A 14,135-nucleotide genomic window follows, 5' to 3' on the forward strand; every position below is an offset into this window, starting at 1 on the left:
GTGTGTGTGTGTGTGTGTGTGTGTGTGTGTGTGTGTGTGTGTGTGTGTATTAGAAATTGGTTACTGCCTTCTAAGGGAAGAATAGAGATAGTCATGCTTAGCATGAAAACTGCTTATTAAATCTGTGATTTACTCTGAAATGTCCTAGCATTTCTAGAGAGAAATACCAACTAAGTCATAGGGAATATAGCTGCTGGAAAAAGCCTGGCCATAGGCAAATTTCCAAAAGTTCTTCATTCTCACATGACTCTTGAGGCCCTGACTACAAGAAATTCTTTAGTGGAACTATGTGGAGTGTAAACAGAAGACTCAAGAAGTCTTCATACAGAACCACCTATAAGGTCTCCCCCATCAACTACCCATCTTAGTCACTCAGAAATACAAGAAATCAATGTCATGTCACTTCCAGGGTGTTCATGTCTTCTTGGCTTCTTCATATTGAAGCCCAATGAATGAGCAATTGAAATATCAGGAAGTAGCACAACAATTGCAGTGTGATTATTTTTAACTGTGTGAAGCAATTCAATAGCTACTAAGTTTTTCAATACTTTTGAACCATTTCATTTCATAGATATGTTTCAAGCAAAAACACTTTTGCCTTGGTTTAACTAAAATAGGGGTAAATCCTGGACATGTGGCAAGACTTGAATTTTTTTTAACTCTTTCTTCTCTACTTTAATTGACAAAACTGGAAGAGATATTTTTTCCCTCTGTTCTGTGACTTAAGAGTAAATGCTATTGTATAGCCTTTATATTATTACACTAAGAGCTATGAGCTCTTTTTAATATATTAGTCTAAGTAAAATGTATAATACAGAGATTGGAACACAGGACAGGGTCAATGAATCTCAGATAACTATAATAATTATTACACTTTTCACTGGGTATTATCTAGTTTTTCTATATACAGTGAGCATTTCCTATTAGAAAAGAGATTTCTCTTTAAGTTCAAAACATCATTTTGAGAACAAAAGAACTTTTATTGAATTAGAAATAATTGAATGATGCTCATTTCATTCTTTACCAAAATTCATTCTTCCAGTAATACAATTTTTGGTGTAGAGTTAGCTTTTTTTTTTTTTTTCATTAAGAAACTGAAGCTGAGAATATTAAATTATCCTTTAGTGTTATGTACAAAAGCATTTCTCATGGAACAATTGCCCTTTCACCTTTGTTTTCCTTCAGAAATCATCTTACAAAACAAAAAGAAAGAGAAAACAAAAGCAAAGCAGACAGCTATGCACATGTTGAGTATTGGAGCCTCTTTGTTCACTTTCTAACACTAGTATTTATTTTCTTGAATTTTTGTTCTTGCAAGAAAGTCACAGCGTCTTCTACAAATATTAATGAGAAATAGCCTCTGTAGGTCACAGGCTGTCTTACACTGGTTGGTGGGAAAAAAAACTCACTTTTTTTTTAATAGAAAGCAAATCCATGTGATTTTCATTTGATGAAAAATTGAAAAACCTAGAACTGATATTCCAAGAGATTGTGGCAACATAGAATAATTGTAAACCCATGTCTGTGTAAGGTTTAACAGAAACTCAGGACAAAGGCTGTGACTGAGGGTGCTTACTCTTCAGAAGTCATTTGTCACCCACGGTGAGCTGCTGGAAAAGCAAAGCAATCCTGGGTTGAAGCCAACAGAGTCGACCTCAGTCAGGGCTGCCATTGCCTTCCTGAGGAGTCCAAGGCTGTAAGGTTGACAATGGAGGGCCCTTGCTTGTCACAGCAACTGAAGACTGAGTGACAGTGACCCCACAGGGGGTCCCCTCAGAGGATAAGCAAACTGTAGAGTGAGTGGCTCTACAGTGTGTTCCTTGGAGGATTTGAGGCATTTACTTTTTATCACTAAAGGCGATAGGAAAAAAAAAAAGGGATTCAATATTGTAACTTGAAACTTATTCCATCGATGGTGGTGGGACTCAGTTAAAGGAAAAGAATATGAAATATACCTGGACGGAGGGGAGCAAGCAGGGCACATTGAAGCTCAGGTTGCTCTTGTTTCACAGGAAAGCGTGGCTCTGGGAATCTTTAGAGAAATTCAAATGCTGAGATAACTAGCATACCCCTGCTCGAGAGCGCAGAAACAGAACCGGCATATTCTCCTTGAAGAGGTAGTCCTCACAATGTGGCAACAGAGTAAGCCTCCCTCAGAAGTAGTGAGTCACTCAACCAGGGCTGTTTAAGCAGTGTGGTCCCTGTGGAGGACTCTCCTGCACTGGGGGAAGCCAGCCTAGACGTGGGCAGTTTCAAAAGTCCTTAAGCAACAGCCCTGAGGGTGTGGATGGTAGAGTGGGAAGCAGATAGGCATGCTTTCTGTCAGGCTGAATACCTCTGCTGGAGTTTGTCAGCTGCAGCAAGATGCCGTTTGTACCATCAAAAAGATGGAGGACTAGATTGCATGAGTTCCGATGGGTATTCCCTTGGTCCCCATGTATCACTGGACTACGTGAGTGCTGATGTTCTGTACTCTCTGCGCATCACTCTGAATCATTGCAGTCTTTGTTGAGGTTGGGAGAAATCTGGGAATCACAACAAGAGCTTCAATGTCTTCAGGCTTTTTCATGCTGTTCAGGGTTTTGGTGTGAATATGAGCCTTGCATTATTTCCTGTTACAAATTTGTAAGAGTTCTTAGAAAGCCGGTGCTAATGCTCCCTTAACCTGAAATCAGCTAACATGAGCCATGAAATTGTCTGCTCTGATTCTTTGTGCTGTACTGAGAAAAGCACTCGATGTGTTCTTGGCTAGCAAAGATCATGGCATTTTCTTCAACTCCACAGGGCTCCTCAGCCATTGGATTGGCATGTTCTGTGAGGGACTCGAAGTGTTTGTGAGAACTGGGGCAGAGGTCGCTGAAGGTTAGGAGAGAAACCTGTGTCTAAGTTAGGAAGTCATTTGTTAGAGGAGGGTGAATTGTGTTTCCCCACAGCGCTCTATGGGGATGTCATGAGATGGGATGTCAGACGTGAGAGCATTTTTAACTGATTTTAACCAAGTAAAATTGTTCAAGTTAAGAAAGAGGATATGTGGGAATTATGACTAAATCAAAGAAACAAGGACTCAAAGATGTTTGTCATAGTTTCTTCACAAGTGCCAGCACTGTGCTCTACATTTTCTGCATACTGCTTATTTTTTACATTGTGGTCTTGCAAAGGAGGTGCAAGTTGCATCCTCATTTTGCAAGCTGCATTCTAGAAAGCTTAAGCCCGTCACCAATTACTGCAGCCAGTTATCGGAGAAGTGAAAGTCACGACCAATGTTCCCAAACAGTGCATTAAGTTTTGTAAAACCATGAAATATTATTAATAATTGCATAAAAAAGTCAACTGCTATTAGTACAGTGATACTAGTTAGCTATCGTAATTTCTTCTAGTCTTTCAAGGTGCTCATTTTAAATTTGTTCACCGATTGCATGTCATTTAAATTTTTAAATTTAATTTTATGGTGTGTTCTGGTCCCTCAAGATACACATAGGAATACTAAATAAGCAATATATACACTGAAAGAAGTGCAGTTTTATTAAGGAGAACTTTTTGTGAGGAAAAAAAAATGTGAAAGGGAGGCAGAAGGCAAGACCTGTGAAACTAGGTGTGTATCAAGCCCTAAGGGTTGGAGAAGGAGGGAAACATCTTTGGTTCCATGTGTCCAAACGTTCAGTCAGACTAAGAGAAATATGACAAGGCCATTAATCTTGGAATCAAAGTCCCCCTCCCAGGAGTCCTATGTGTTCTTCAGTCTTTGGCTGGAGTATCACACAGTAGAAAAAGTGAAAGTGGGTTTCAGAAGGCAGTAGCCAAGGCTCCTGGTCAAGAAAGATTCTGTAGCTGGAGGTCAGCAGGCTATTTACATGACCTGTAATTCACAACAATTTATAAGACATCATATCCAATGTCTGCATAACTCCATTGTGAAAGTGTGGCACTTCCCTTTTGAGTGCTGTAATGAACATCTTAAGTGTGTTTTCCATTACTAGGAACAAACAAACAAACAAAAAACAATGTGGTGCTTTTCACATGAGATTCTTGATCAATATTACTTGATTGTTTTTCAGTAGCTCGGTGACTTGATATTGTTGGACTAGTGTTTCTGGGGGTGGGGAAGGAAGGCTAAGGACAAATTTACAGGGCTGTGACTATCAGGTGAGACTTTTTCATTGTTTTTTTTCTTCATGGAAGAGCTAAAGTTAGAATGAAATTGATATGATATTAATCCTTTGCTGATACAGGCATGATATGGGCTGAATGTAAAGAAATCTGGACTCAAGGCCCCAAAGAGTACTTATTTGAGTTGTGGAATATGCTCGATTTTGGGATGCTGGCAATCTTTGCAGCATCATTCATTGCAAGATTTATGGCCTTCTGGCATGCATCCAAAGCTCAGAGCATCATTGATGCAAATGACACTTTGAAGGACTTGACAAAAGTCACACTGGGAGACAACGTCAAATACTACAATCTGGGTGAGTTTATTTTACTGTGTAAACTAGTGAAGATAAACTATTTTCTTGTGAAAGAAACATAGCAGTAGTAGTTGTTTTTCTCCCAATTCACATAAAATTTTTATGGCATCTGAAGAATAACATTTATGTGAAGAATTGTGCTTTCTGTTTCTCCCTTTGATTAATTTTCTGACTGGAATCCTCTATTAATCATAAGAACCATCTCTTATTATCTTTGGATCAACTGGTTAGCTAACAAATCTATTGAGAATCCCTATATCATACCTTATATTTATGTATTTTTCTGTTTTCTCTTTCCTTATGAGTCTTTATGTGTGTTTCCTATATAAAACCAAATGTCCAAAGAGTCAAAAAGAGGTTGTTAGAGTTGCTGAAACTGGACTTACAGGTGACTAAGCTGTTCAGCATGGGGACTGGGAACTGAACCTGCGTTCTTTGCAAGAGCATCAAACACTCTTAACCACTGAGCCCTGTCTGCAGATCCATATTCTTTCCTAATCTATTTAGATAGTTCACATTAGACAATGATCCAAAAAATCTAGAGTAGGATGTCTGTTTTCTAGCCATCATGTCTTCCATGTCATGAAAGAATCCTTTTCCTTCTAAAACCTCTAGCAGAGTCTCTTATTTTGGCTTCACTGCCGTCTGTAACTGTAAGAAAGCAGAGATCTCCCTGTGGGTCCCTCTCCCTCGTCTATTTCATTAACCTGTGGACTCTTATGCTTTGTAAACTCACTTGGCTGTTCACCTGTAGACCTGCATTTGTGGTACTTCTGCACAAACAGCTTGAGTAGGAATGGTGGGTCACATATGGCTGCTGCTTCTCCTCCTCTTCCTTCTCCTCCTCCTCTTCCATCCTCATCCTTGTCTCCCTCATCCTTCTCCTCCTGTTCCTGCTCCTTCCCTTTCTCCTCCTCTTCCTCCTCCTCTTCCTCCTCCTCCTTTTTCCTCTTCTTTTGAAACAGAGTTTCCCTGTGTAGTCCTGGCTGTCCTGGAACTCATTTTGTAGACTAGGTTGGTCATGAACTCACAGAGATCTTCCTTCTTATGCCTCCCAAGTGCTGGGATTAAAGGTGAGCGCCACCACACCTGGCCAAATATGCCTTCTTAATGCAGGCTTTGTCTGAGCATTTGACAGGATGACATGCTGATGTCAGGAGTTCACTGGGCATTTGTCTAATTGAACATGTTCAATAACTGAAATGCTGAGAAAGAAAAGTTCACATATGAGCTAGGTACACATGATGCAATGATACTTGGCTTTAAATAAGAAAGGAGATAATTATTGCAAAAACCATGATCAACATCATGCTATGTGAAACAGGACTGGCATGGGAAAACCTCATGATCTCACTTACATGTGTGATTTTATAAGAGTAGAGCATAATGATGGTTGGCAGGAATGGAGTTGTATGGGTCAGAGAGAATAAAATACTGTAGTCAGACACAAGCCACAAACACTGGTGTTGTGCTGTAAAGCATGGCAGCTGTAGTTATCAACAATGTAATGTACATGGGAAAATTGCTAGACAGTAAATTTTAAATGTTCTTCCAATACAGAAAAAGTATGGGCGGCAATTGATATGTTAACTATAGTAATTTAATAGGCACGACATGTCAATATATGTGACATTCAACCCACCCACATCCGCATCAGTTTAAAAAGTTATATTTGAATGTTTTTTTTTCTCTCAAGGCATGTAAACTGTTTCAAAGTAAAAGCATTTTTGAAGTTTCCAGGAGGGCTCTCAGTTAGCAGTAACGGCTCTGTTTACAACCAGGCATTGAATGAGCTGAGAGATAAAACAAACAAATGAAGGAGTGAATGACTATGGAGTGGAGTGCCAGTCATCATCCCTAGACCTGAAAAAGGGGTAGATGTCGTAAGTCTAAGCCAGACTGAGTCTCACAATTTGCAAGAACTATCAGAAAAACTACCAGTTTTCAGCAAGCAATGGGCTAGGGCTGTGTCTCAGTGAGGACTGGTATGGTGATGGCAGTAAATGTTCGATTCTGAGGGATGCCTCTGTGGGGACCAGAGAAGTCCCATGAGAGAGATGATGATGCCAGTCACATGATCAAAGTAGACTTTGTTACCATTTCAGATTAACAAACCAGGTGAATTACTTATTTCCTCAGGAGAAAGTGATTAAGGAATGGAAATAAGTTTCAATATTTGCCAAAGGAAAATCATTCCATAGAAACTTGGCTTGGGGGGGAAATACAGCCCTTTTGAATATTTATTGCAAACTCTCTAGTAAGAAATCTATTAACATTCAACTGGCACCTTTGCGGGTTTACTGTCTGTATCACTAAAGTCTCCTCATTATGGGTTCTTAGTATTTATTTCAATCCTGTTTTTATGTAAGGAGTTTCAAAATATATTAAAAAAATTCTATTTATAGGTAATACTCAAACACTATAAAAAGAAACCATATTTGTAAGTTATGTGTTATTCTTTCCTAATTCCAATTCTCTGAAAATAAGCAAATGCAAATTTATAATTATATTTTCCTGCTTCTTACACAGTTTTGCATTTTTCTTTATAATGGTTTCTTAAGTGGATTTTGATGACTTGATGTAATAATGCCAGAAGAAATTATTAATGAATTATAAAAAAATTGTAGCAAAAATAGACTTGTTTATTGACCAATAAAAACTATTTCTAGTAAATTTAAATAACAAGACATCTATGCCTCAAATGACATCATTCTGCAGTTATAGTTCAAGACTGAATGATAAAATGCTACAGTTGAGTAGGTGGCAGCTGTTTTTAAGCACTGTCTGCATGTGAACTTCCTGACTTTCAAAGGCATGTGAAAGCCACAGGAGCAGAGGGAGAAATAAACCTAATAGAGTGATTTGCATAAATTCTTTCAGTTGCATATGTAACCATCAATAGAATCAGTTGCTCAACTGGTCTACAGGGAGGCTTACAGATTAGGAACCATATGCTTTTGAGAATCCATAACAAACCACCTCAATTCAGTCAGAATGTATTGCAGACACTTGACAAATTCTTCAGAACAGAGACTTTTACTTGTGAAATGTGATTATACATTTATTTTGTTCAGAAAAGAATTTGCCTATCTAAACAACTCATGGGAACTTACTGTATTTCTTGTCTCTGATTTTTTTTTTCCAGCCAGGATAAAGTGGGACCCTTCCGATCCTCAAATCATCTCTGAAGGTCTTTATGCAATTGCTGTGGTCTTAAGTTTTTCCAGAATAGCTTACATTTTACCAGCAAATGAAAGCTTTGGACCCCTGCAAATTTCACTTGGAAGAACAGTAAAGGATATCTTCAAATTCATGGTCATATTCATCATGGTGTTTGTGGCCTTTATGATTGGAATGTTCAACCTCTACTCCTACTACATTGGTGCAAAACAGAATGAAGCCTTCACAACGTATGTGGTGCCAGGTGCCCTGATGGTAGAGACTGCAGAATAGAAGGGGATTTGCTCCGTAGCACTGTGTTCTCAGGGCCATGCTCTGATGCAGACCTCTTCTCGCTAGGTCTGCTTCAGCAAAACGAGGAGATCTTAAAGTGGATTGCAAGAAGACTAGCGTGTAGAAACCTTCCTAACATAATATAATGATAACTGATGTTTTTAGAGCCAGATTATATGGTAAATACCTCACACACATATCTTTATTAACTACGGTCCCCCCTAAAAGAACCCAAAACTCAGCATAGCTAAACAATGTTCTGGAGGTTGCATAAGTGCTGACGTTGTTTGCCAAGTAGCACCCACTGTCCCAAGTCCAGTGTCTTTCTCTTTAGTGAAGACTCCCAGGACACTGGCGATGAGGACAGCTGCTCTCCCCGTTCAGTTTCCCAGAACCTATCATTGAACTGATGATAAGTAGCAATAGCTATGGAATTATGACATATTCACTACACACACACGTACACGCTCGTGGGCGTGGAATAAATTGTGTTGGAATAGATGCCTTAAAAGTCAGAGTCCATGCCACATGACAAACAGCATCTGAAGAGGAGCCTACTGTTTTTCATATTCTCCTAACATACATTTTTGTTTTCAGGGAAAAATTAAGCATATGGGTTAAACATATGGGCTTAACTCTGGACAAATGATTATGCCCAAAGCATCACAAGTCTTCAGAGGGATGCCAGGAATTTTGCTGCCATTGTCTACATTTATACTGTTGTATTTTCTGTTATATATTACTATTTTCTATTTATTTTGTGCGAATGGGAGTACAGATGAAACAGACTCTGAAATCAGTCTAACAAGTTGTATTTTTAAAGTAATTCAGTTAACTTTCCATTTCCAAATCCATCTATCACTTAAATAGCAGTGCTGTTAGTTATGAAGTTATCTGATAGCCTTATCGTCTATTCAATGGTAAAGCCTCAAGCTACATGCTTTTCATGTGCAATATCTCACCTTTGCAATGAACTTAGAACTGCTGTTTTGCCAGTACTACAGAGGAAAACTAAAAATTCAGACTAGCAGTTTTCTCATGTGTATCTAGTAACTTGAAAGCACATTCAAACAACTCAGATTTATGATGACAATATTATTCGTATCTTTTTTCACATTCCTCTTTCTGATTTCTGTTTTCCCAGAGTTGAGGAAAGTTTTAAGACATTGTTCTGGGCTATCTTTGGGCTTTCTGAAGTGAAGTCGGTGGTCATCAACTACAATCACAAATTCATTGAAAACATTGGCTATGTTCTGTATGGAGTATATAATGTCACGATGGTCATTGTTTTGCTAAATATGTTAATTGCAATGATCAACAGTTCATTCCAAGAAATTGAGGTATGAATTCCATATGTTCTTATAGTCCGTGTTGACGTGTTTCAAGCGTTGTAAGGGTTGAGTAGTCAATGGAATGAAGCATGCTCTCATGCTTTGGTATTTCTCAATTTTCTGTGCTTGTTTGATCAATGTTGGCCTAGGAACACATAAAAGTTTGATTTTGCTTTTAAACACAATATTGAGGGGAAATGCTGAGGCAGCAAAGTATAAAGGATCGCCATATCTAATGTATTTCTTAAAATTTTCAATGCTATATAAAGGTGAATTTGTATTTTGTAGGTTTTTGTTTGTTTGTTTTACTTTTGTTTGTGATAGAATCCCATGCAGTTTAAGCTAGCTTAGAGCTTGTTACATAGCAGGGTAGGGCCTTGAGCTCCTCATCCTTCCTGGTTTGTGCTGCTGTGCCTACTGATGAACTCTTGTTTAGTCAATAATTATTGCCAACGGCCAGACATGGTGGCCTAAGCCTGTAATCCAAACATTTGTAAGACTGAGCAGATGGACCAACAGGAGTTTCAGACCTGCCTGAGCTACATAGTAAGACTGTTTCAAAATAACAACAACAGAAAAGAAAAACACTGTTTACAAATAATACTACTGTTGCAAGTCTTTTTTTGAGATATGCTCTGAATTAGTCCTTTCTCAAATTGGGGGTGACTGTGTGAGTTTGCATCCCAGGAGTATCTTGAATGAATAAGTGATTGAATGAAGAATCCTCTTCCACAGAGTTTTGTTTTTTTTTTTTTAAGAATGTAAGAAAGTGCACGTGATATCTTTCAGAATGTTTATAAACACACATGAATTTTGAGATCAATAGTCCTAAACACCTAGTAAAATCCTAAACAGACTTCAGGAAAAAAATGTGAGTTCAACATACCTCGGAGCTTTCAGTCTTGAGAATCCTAGTGAATCTGTAGCCATTGCCTCTTCTATCTGGTCACATTGTGTTAGAAGAACCTGGCAATTCTGTCTTTCCTTGCTGAAGAGTCATGTCCATTTGTATAGGACGATGCTGATGTGGAGTGGAAGTTTGCAAGGGCCAAACTGTGGTTCTCCTACTTTGAGGAAGGAAGAACGCTTCCTGTCCCCTTCAATCTCGTGCCAAGTCCAAAGTCCCTGCTTTATCTTCTACTGAAGTTTAAGAAATGGATGTCTGAGCTGGTCCACGGTCACAAGAAAGGCTTCCAAGAAGACTCAGAGATGAACAAGGTGATTGGCTTGGTCATTTTCCTCTGTGGTCATAATTGCTCTCATCGCAGTAATCACTGGCCATACCCTTTTAAAGAAACTGTCCCTGAATGCTTCTCCCTCCTAGTAACAGCATATATTATGGTCCTTGATCTGGTGACTAACAAGAGCACACTGGACATTTTCTACCTAAAAGAATGCAAAAAAATTCGTGAAATGTAACTAAATTAATGTATTGTCTGGCATAGATGCTGAAAGTGAGAGCATTTGGGACCTTGTTGTGCTGTTGACGCCCCAGTTTTCTCACTTCACTGTTAGTGGAGTATCAGCAGTTATGAATAGCTGATAGGAGCCTGGGTGACTCTGACATAACATCTGCATTGCAAACTTCAGGACTGATTGCCCACACACAAAGTGGGAGGCCAGTGTCGGCAGCAAGGTGTTTGATGAAGGAAGGTCCAAGATCGCTGATCGGAAATAATAATCCCAGTAGGCAAGCTGAGCTCAAGAAAGCACAGATCAGAAGTAGTGCTCAACTGGTGGGGTAGGAGGCCTGCGGTACATTAGGGTAGATTTCAGACACATAAACAATGCTGTGTATTCCTCCCTACCCCAGCACACAAGGCTCCTTCATTGTGCTGAGCAGCACACCACCGACTAATGTTAAGTCGCTAAGTCACCAGCCCCTTTCAGTGGGGGAGGGTTGGGTGGGGACAGGTATGCGTGGAGTGTTTCTGAATAATTAAAGGAGCTGTCAGTCTCTTCCAAAAAGGGAATTTGAAGGGAACTAGAATATTTTTAGAACACTCACTTTTGGTTAGAGATTACAGGCATTTTTTTTTTATTTCTTCAAAAATGAGAAGAAAGGCAATGAACAGAAGTTATAGACAGTTCAATTTTAATTTCATGAAGGAACAAGCTCATAATGATAAGATCAGCCCAGTGGAGCAATGGACAACCTTAGGAAGTAGAGTTGTCTGTAACTGTAGCCAATCAGAAAACCAAATGTCTGATATTAGGAACTCAGAGACCTTTCCCCTGACTGGGTGGACCACTGGATAAAATGATTTGAAAGTTGTTAATGTTGAGAGTCTGTCATTGGTGAAAGAAAGATGATTTTTTGCCACCAGTTGTGCAGAACTCTAAGTCAGGAACAAGTTCCATGGGTTCTAGTGTCCTAGCCAGCAATCGGAACCTGAAGTCCATCTCTGTTGCAGAAATAAAACAAAATAAACACCTAAAGTGCTTTTAAAGTTGAAATGATTGCACATAGAAATCTGGGGGAAACATGGTCTTCCTCAGATATCTGATTTATAGGAATCAGTGGGTTAAGCGGAAAAAAATTCCCTTTATTCAATGTAATTAAATATAGAGTTGTGAGGTTTGATTAGAATTGTGATAAGAGAAATATTAGTATTTAGATAAATGCCCAAGAACTTGCCAAAACGAAAACTCAAAGAGAAAATGTTTCTGTCATTAAAACTTGCTGGGGAATTGGAGAAGGTAGATTTTGGAATATGGAATGAAGTATTAAAAATTGGCCATGTTACTAGACTTATTTTAATATCTGTCTTTAAAAGAGAAACGAAGAAAAGAAATTTGGAATTTTGGGAAGTCATGAAGACCTTTCAAACCTTTCACTTGACAAAAATCAGGTAAGATGACACCTGAAAACAGGAAGCCACACCTAGGTTGCCCAGGATTCGAGTTACCTTGTCAAAGGAAAGGAGCAGTGCTTTGAAGCAATGTTCAGGGATGGGAAACAGGGGCTGGAGAGGTGGCTCAGTGGTTAAGAGCATAGGCTGTTCTTCCAGAGGACCCAGGTTCAATTCTCGGCAAACACGTGATGGCTCACAACCATTCCCAGGTAAACTGAGGCCACCGTCTTGCCTCCACAGGCAGTAGTTGTGCACAGACATGCATGCAGGCAAAACACCAATGAACATTTAAGAAGGTAAAAAGAAACAGATATCAGACACATTAACACTATTAACAAGCATTGTAATAGCTTTCGAAGACTTTGTGAGAAGTGAGAATGTACCTATGTTCTTTGCCGAAGAAAATTCGTCTATGTGTGAGCAACATATTAACCACAACTTTGGGGTTACTGATGGGTAGTGAGGTACAAGGTCAGTGAGAGAAAGGAGGCAACAGTAAGTGTTAATGATACTGAAGCTCAGGTGGCAGGCACACACAGCTAGTGATGTCTGTCAGGCAGCAAGAAGCTGTTTGCAAAGGTACTTTGCAAGGATTCAACAAGTGCTGTAGCCTGTACAGTTCATAACGAGCAAGGTCTCTTGAGATACAGCAGCCTCCTAAATTGGAGACACAAAATCCTCAGTGATGAGATTGTTTACTCCCTTCCTTGTTAGTTACAGGTCGCAGGGTTTCAACAGACACTAATGATAAACTCAAAAAACCAACATGGAGAAAGCGTTCAGTTGCACATGATAAAAAACCCAGAATCTGATGGGTGAAGCATGGCAGTTGTTTTCTTTTTTTCTCCTCTCATTTAACCTGGTCCAGTGAGACAGTGGGGAGGGCTTGTTATGGGTGAGCGGCTTGTGATTCTTTCAGCTTGTCATGGACAAGCTTTGCCTCCCGTCATTGAGCTCCCTGTTGAGGCAGAAAGAGGGATGTGTACAAAGACTCGTGGCTGGTGAGCTGAATCCCAGAAGCACCGCTTTACAGCTTCTGTTGTTCTGCGTGGCCGTAAATGCGTTGTGCAGGTGCCCAAGGATAGCAAAGGCCAAGAGGGAGGCCACGGAGGACATATTTTATGTCCCACACCAAAACATGCAGTGTGTTCTCCAGGTCTGTGGATCATGATATTCAGCCTCCCAGGTTCCTTTTTTTTACCATCTTAGCTATGAGTCTGTCAACCATTTTCTACTTTAAACCTGGACCTGATGGACAGATATAGAAGCAGAGGACTCAAAAGGCTTCCTCTAATTAGAAATTTCATGGGGAAATATTATCACAGAACAGGACCCTAAGCAACAGGAGTGCCAGGAAGAAGGCATGCGTGTGTGACACACCCAGAAACCCACGAGGTCTCCTGCAGCTTGGGGTTCACTGGGAGGGAGGACATCTGCAGCCCCCAGGCAGTCACCCCTCAGGGTTGGAGGGGATTGTCCGGGTCTTGCTATTCAGAGCGTGGTTTCTCTTTCCACTGAGATACCAGGCGTTTTAAAATGGTACAGATAGGGGAGAGATAGAGGGAAGCCAATAAAGTTTTCAAGAGAGCAACAGTCTCATTTCCTCTGCGGACAGGCGGGTGTGTTGGTTAGGGGCCTGGTGGAGGGTGCTTGCTCTTCAGCGTGTTTTTCTTCAGACTGGTATAGTTCATGGTGCGTGTGTGTGTGCGTGCGCACATGTTGACATTTTAAAGAATTATAGATAAACAAGGGGAGAACATGTCAGCAATAATATGTGGCTCACAATGCCAAGGGAGTGACTGTCTGTTCATGGCAGAAGCTTCCTGTCCCCGGGCTTGTGGTGATGGTGTGACAAGAACATTTCGAAAACACAGAGCACATTTGAATTTTTATAAGGGATTTCCTCGTGGTGGTGAACGGCTGTCTGAGTTCTGCTTAGAAACGCTACCTTGACAGCTCCTTCCCCATCTGTAGAACTTAGGCAGCAAACACACTGGTATCCCGGAGCACTCAAGTCAAATCAGTTAGCTCAG

At 40.0% G+C, this 14,135-nt stretch overlaps 1 protein-coding gene across 1 annotated transcript in view; it reads left to right on the forward strand.

Annotated features, from left to right (window-relative positions):
- Trpc6 (transient receptor potential cation channel subfamily C member 6) overlaps window positions 1–14,135 on the forward strand; it is a 65,221-nt gene that overhangs the window by 42,119 nt on the left and 8,967 nt on the right. Inside the window, exons 6-10 of the mRNA XM_055615458.1 lie at window positions 4,230–4,463; window positions 7,609–7,873; window positions 9,061–9,256; window positions 10,262–10,465; window positions 12,025–12,099. Of these exons, the coding sequence (XP_055471433.1) occupies window positions 4,230–4,463; window positions 7,609–7,873; window positions 9,061–9,256; window positions 10,262–10,465; window positions 12,025–12,099 (974 nt within the window). The remainder of the gene's footprint in view (window positions 1–4,229; window positions 4,464–7,608; window positions 7,874–9,060; window positions 9,257–10,261; window positions 10,466–12,024; window positions 12,100–14,135) is intronic.

Source organism: Psammomys obesus, unplaced genomic scaffold (genome assembly GCF_907164565.1).
Source record: "Psammomys obesus unplaced genomic scaffold, mPsaObe1.curated_primary_1811, whole genome shotgun sequence".
Classification (NCBI taxonomy): domain Eukaryota; kingdom Metazoa; phylum Chordata; class Mammalia; order Rodentia; family Muridae; genus Psammomys; species Psammomys obesus.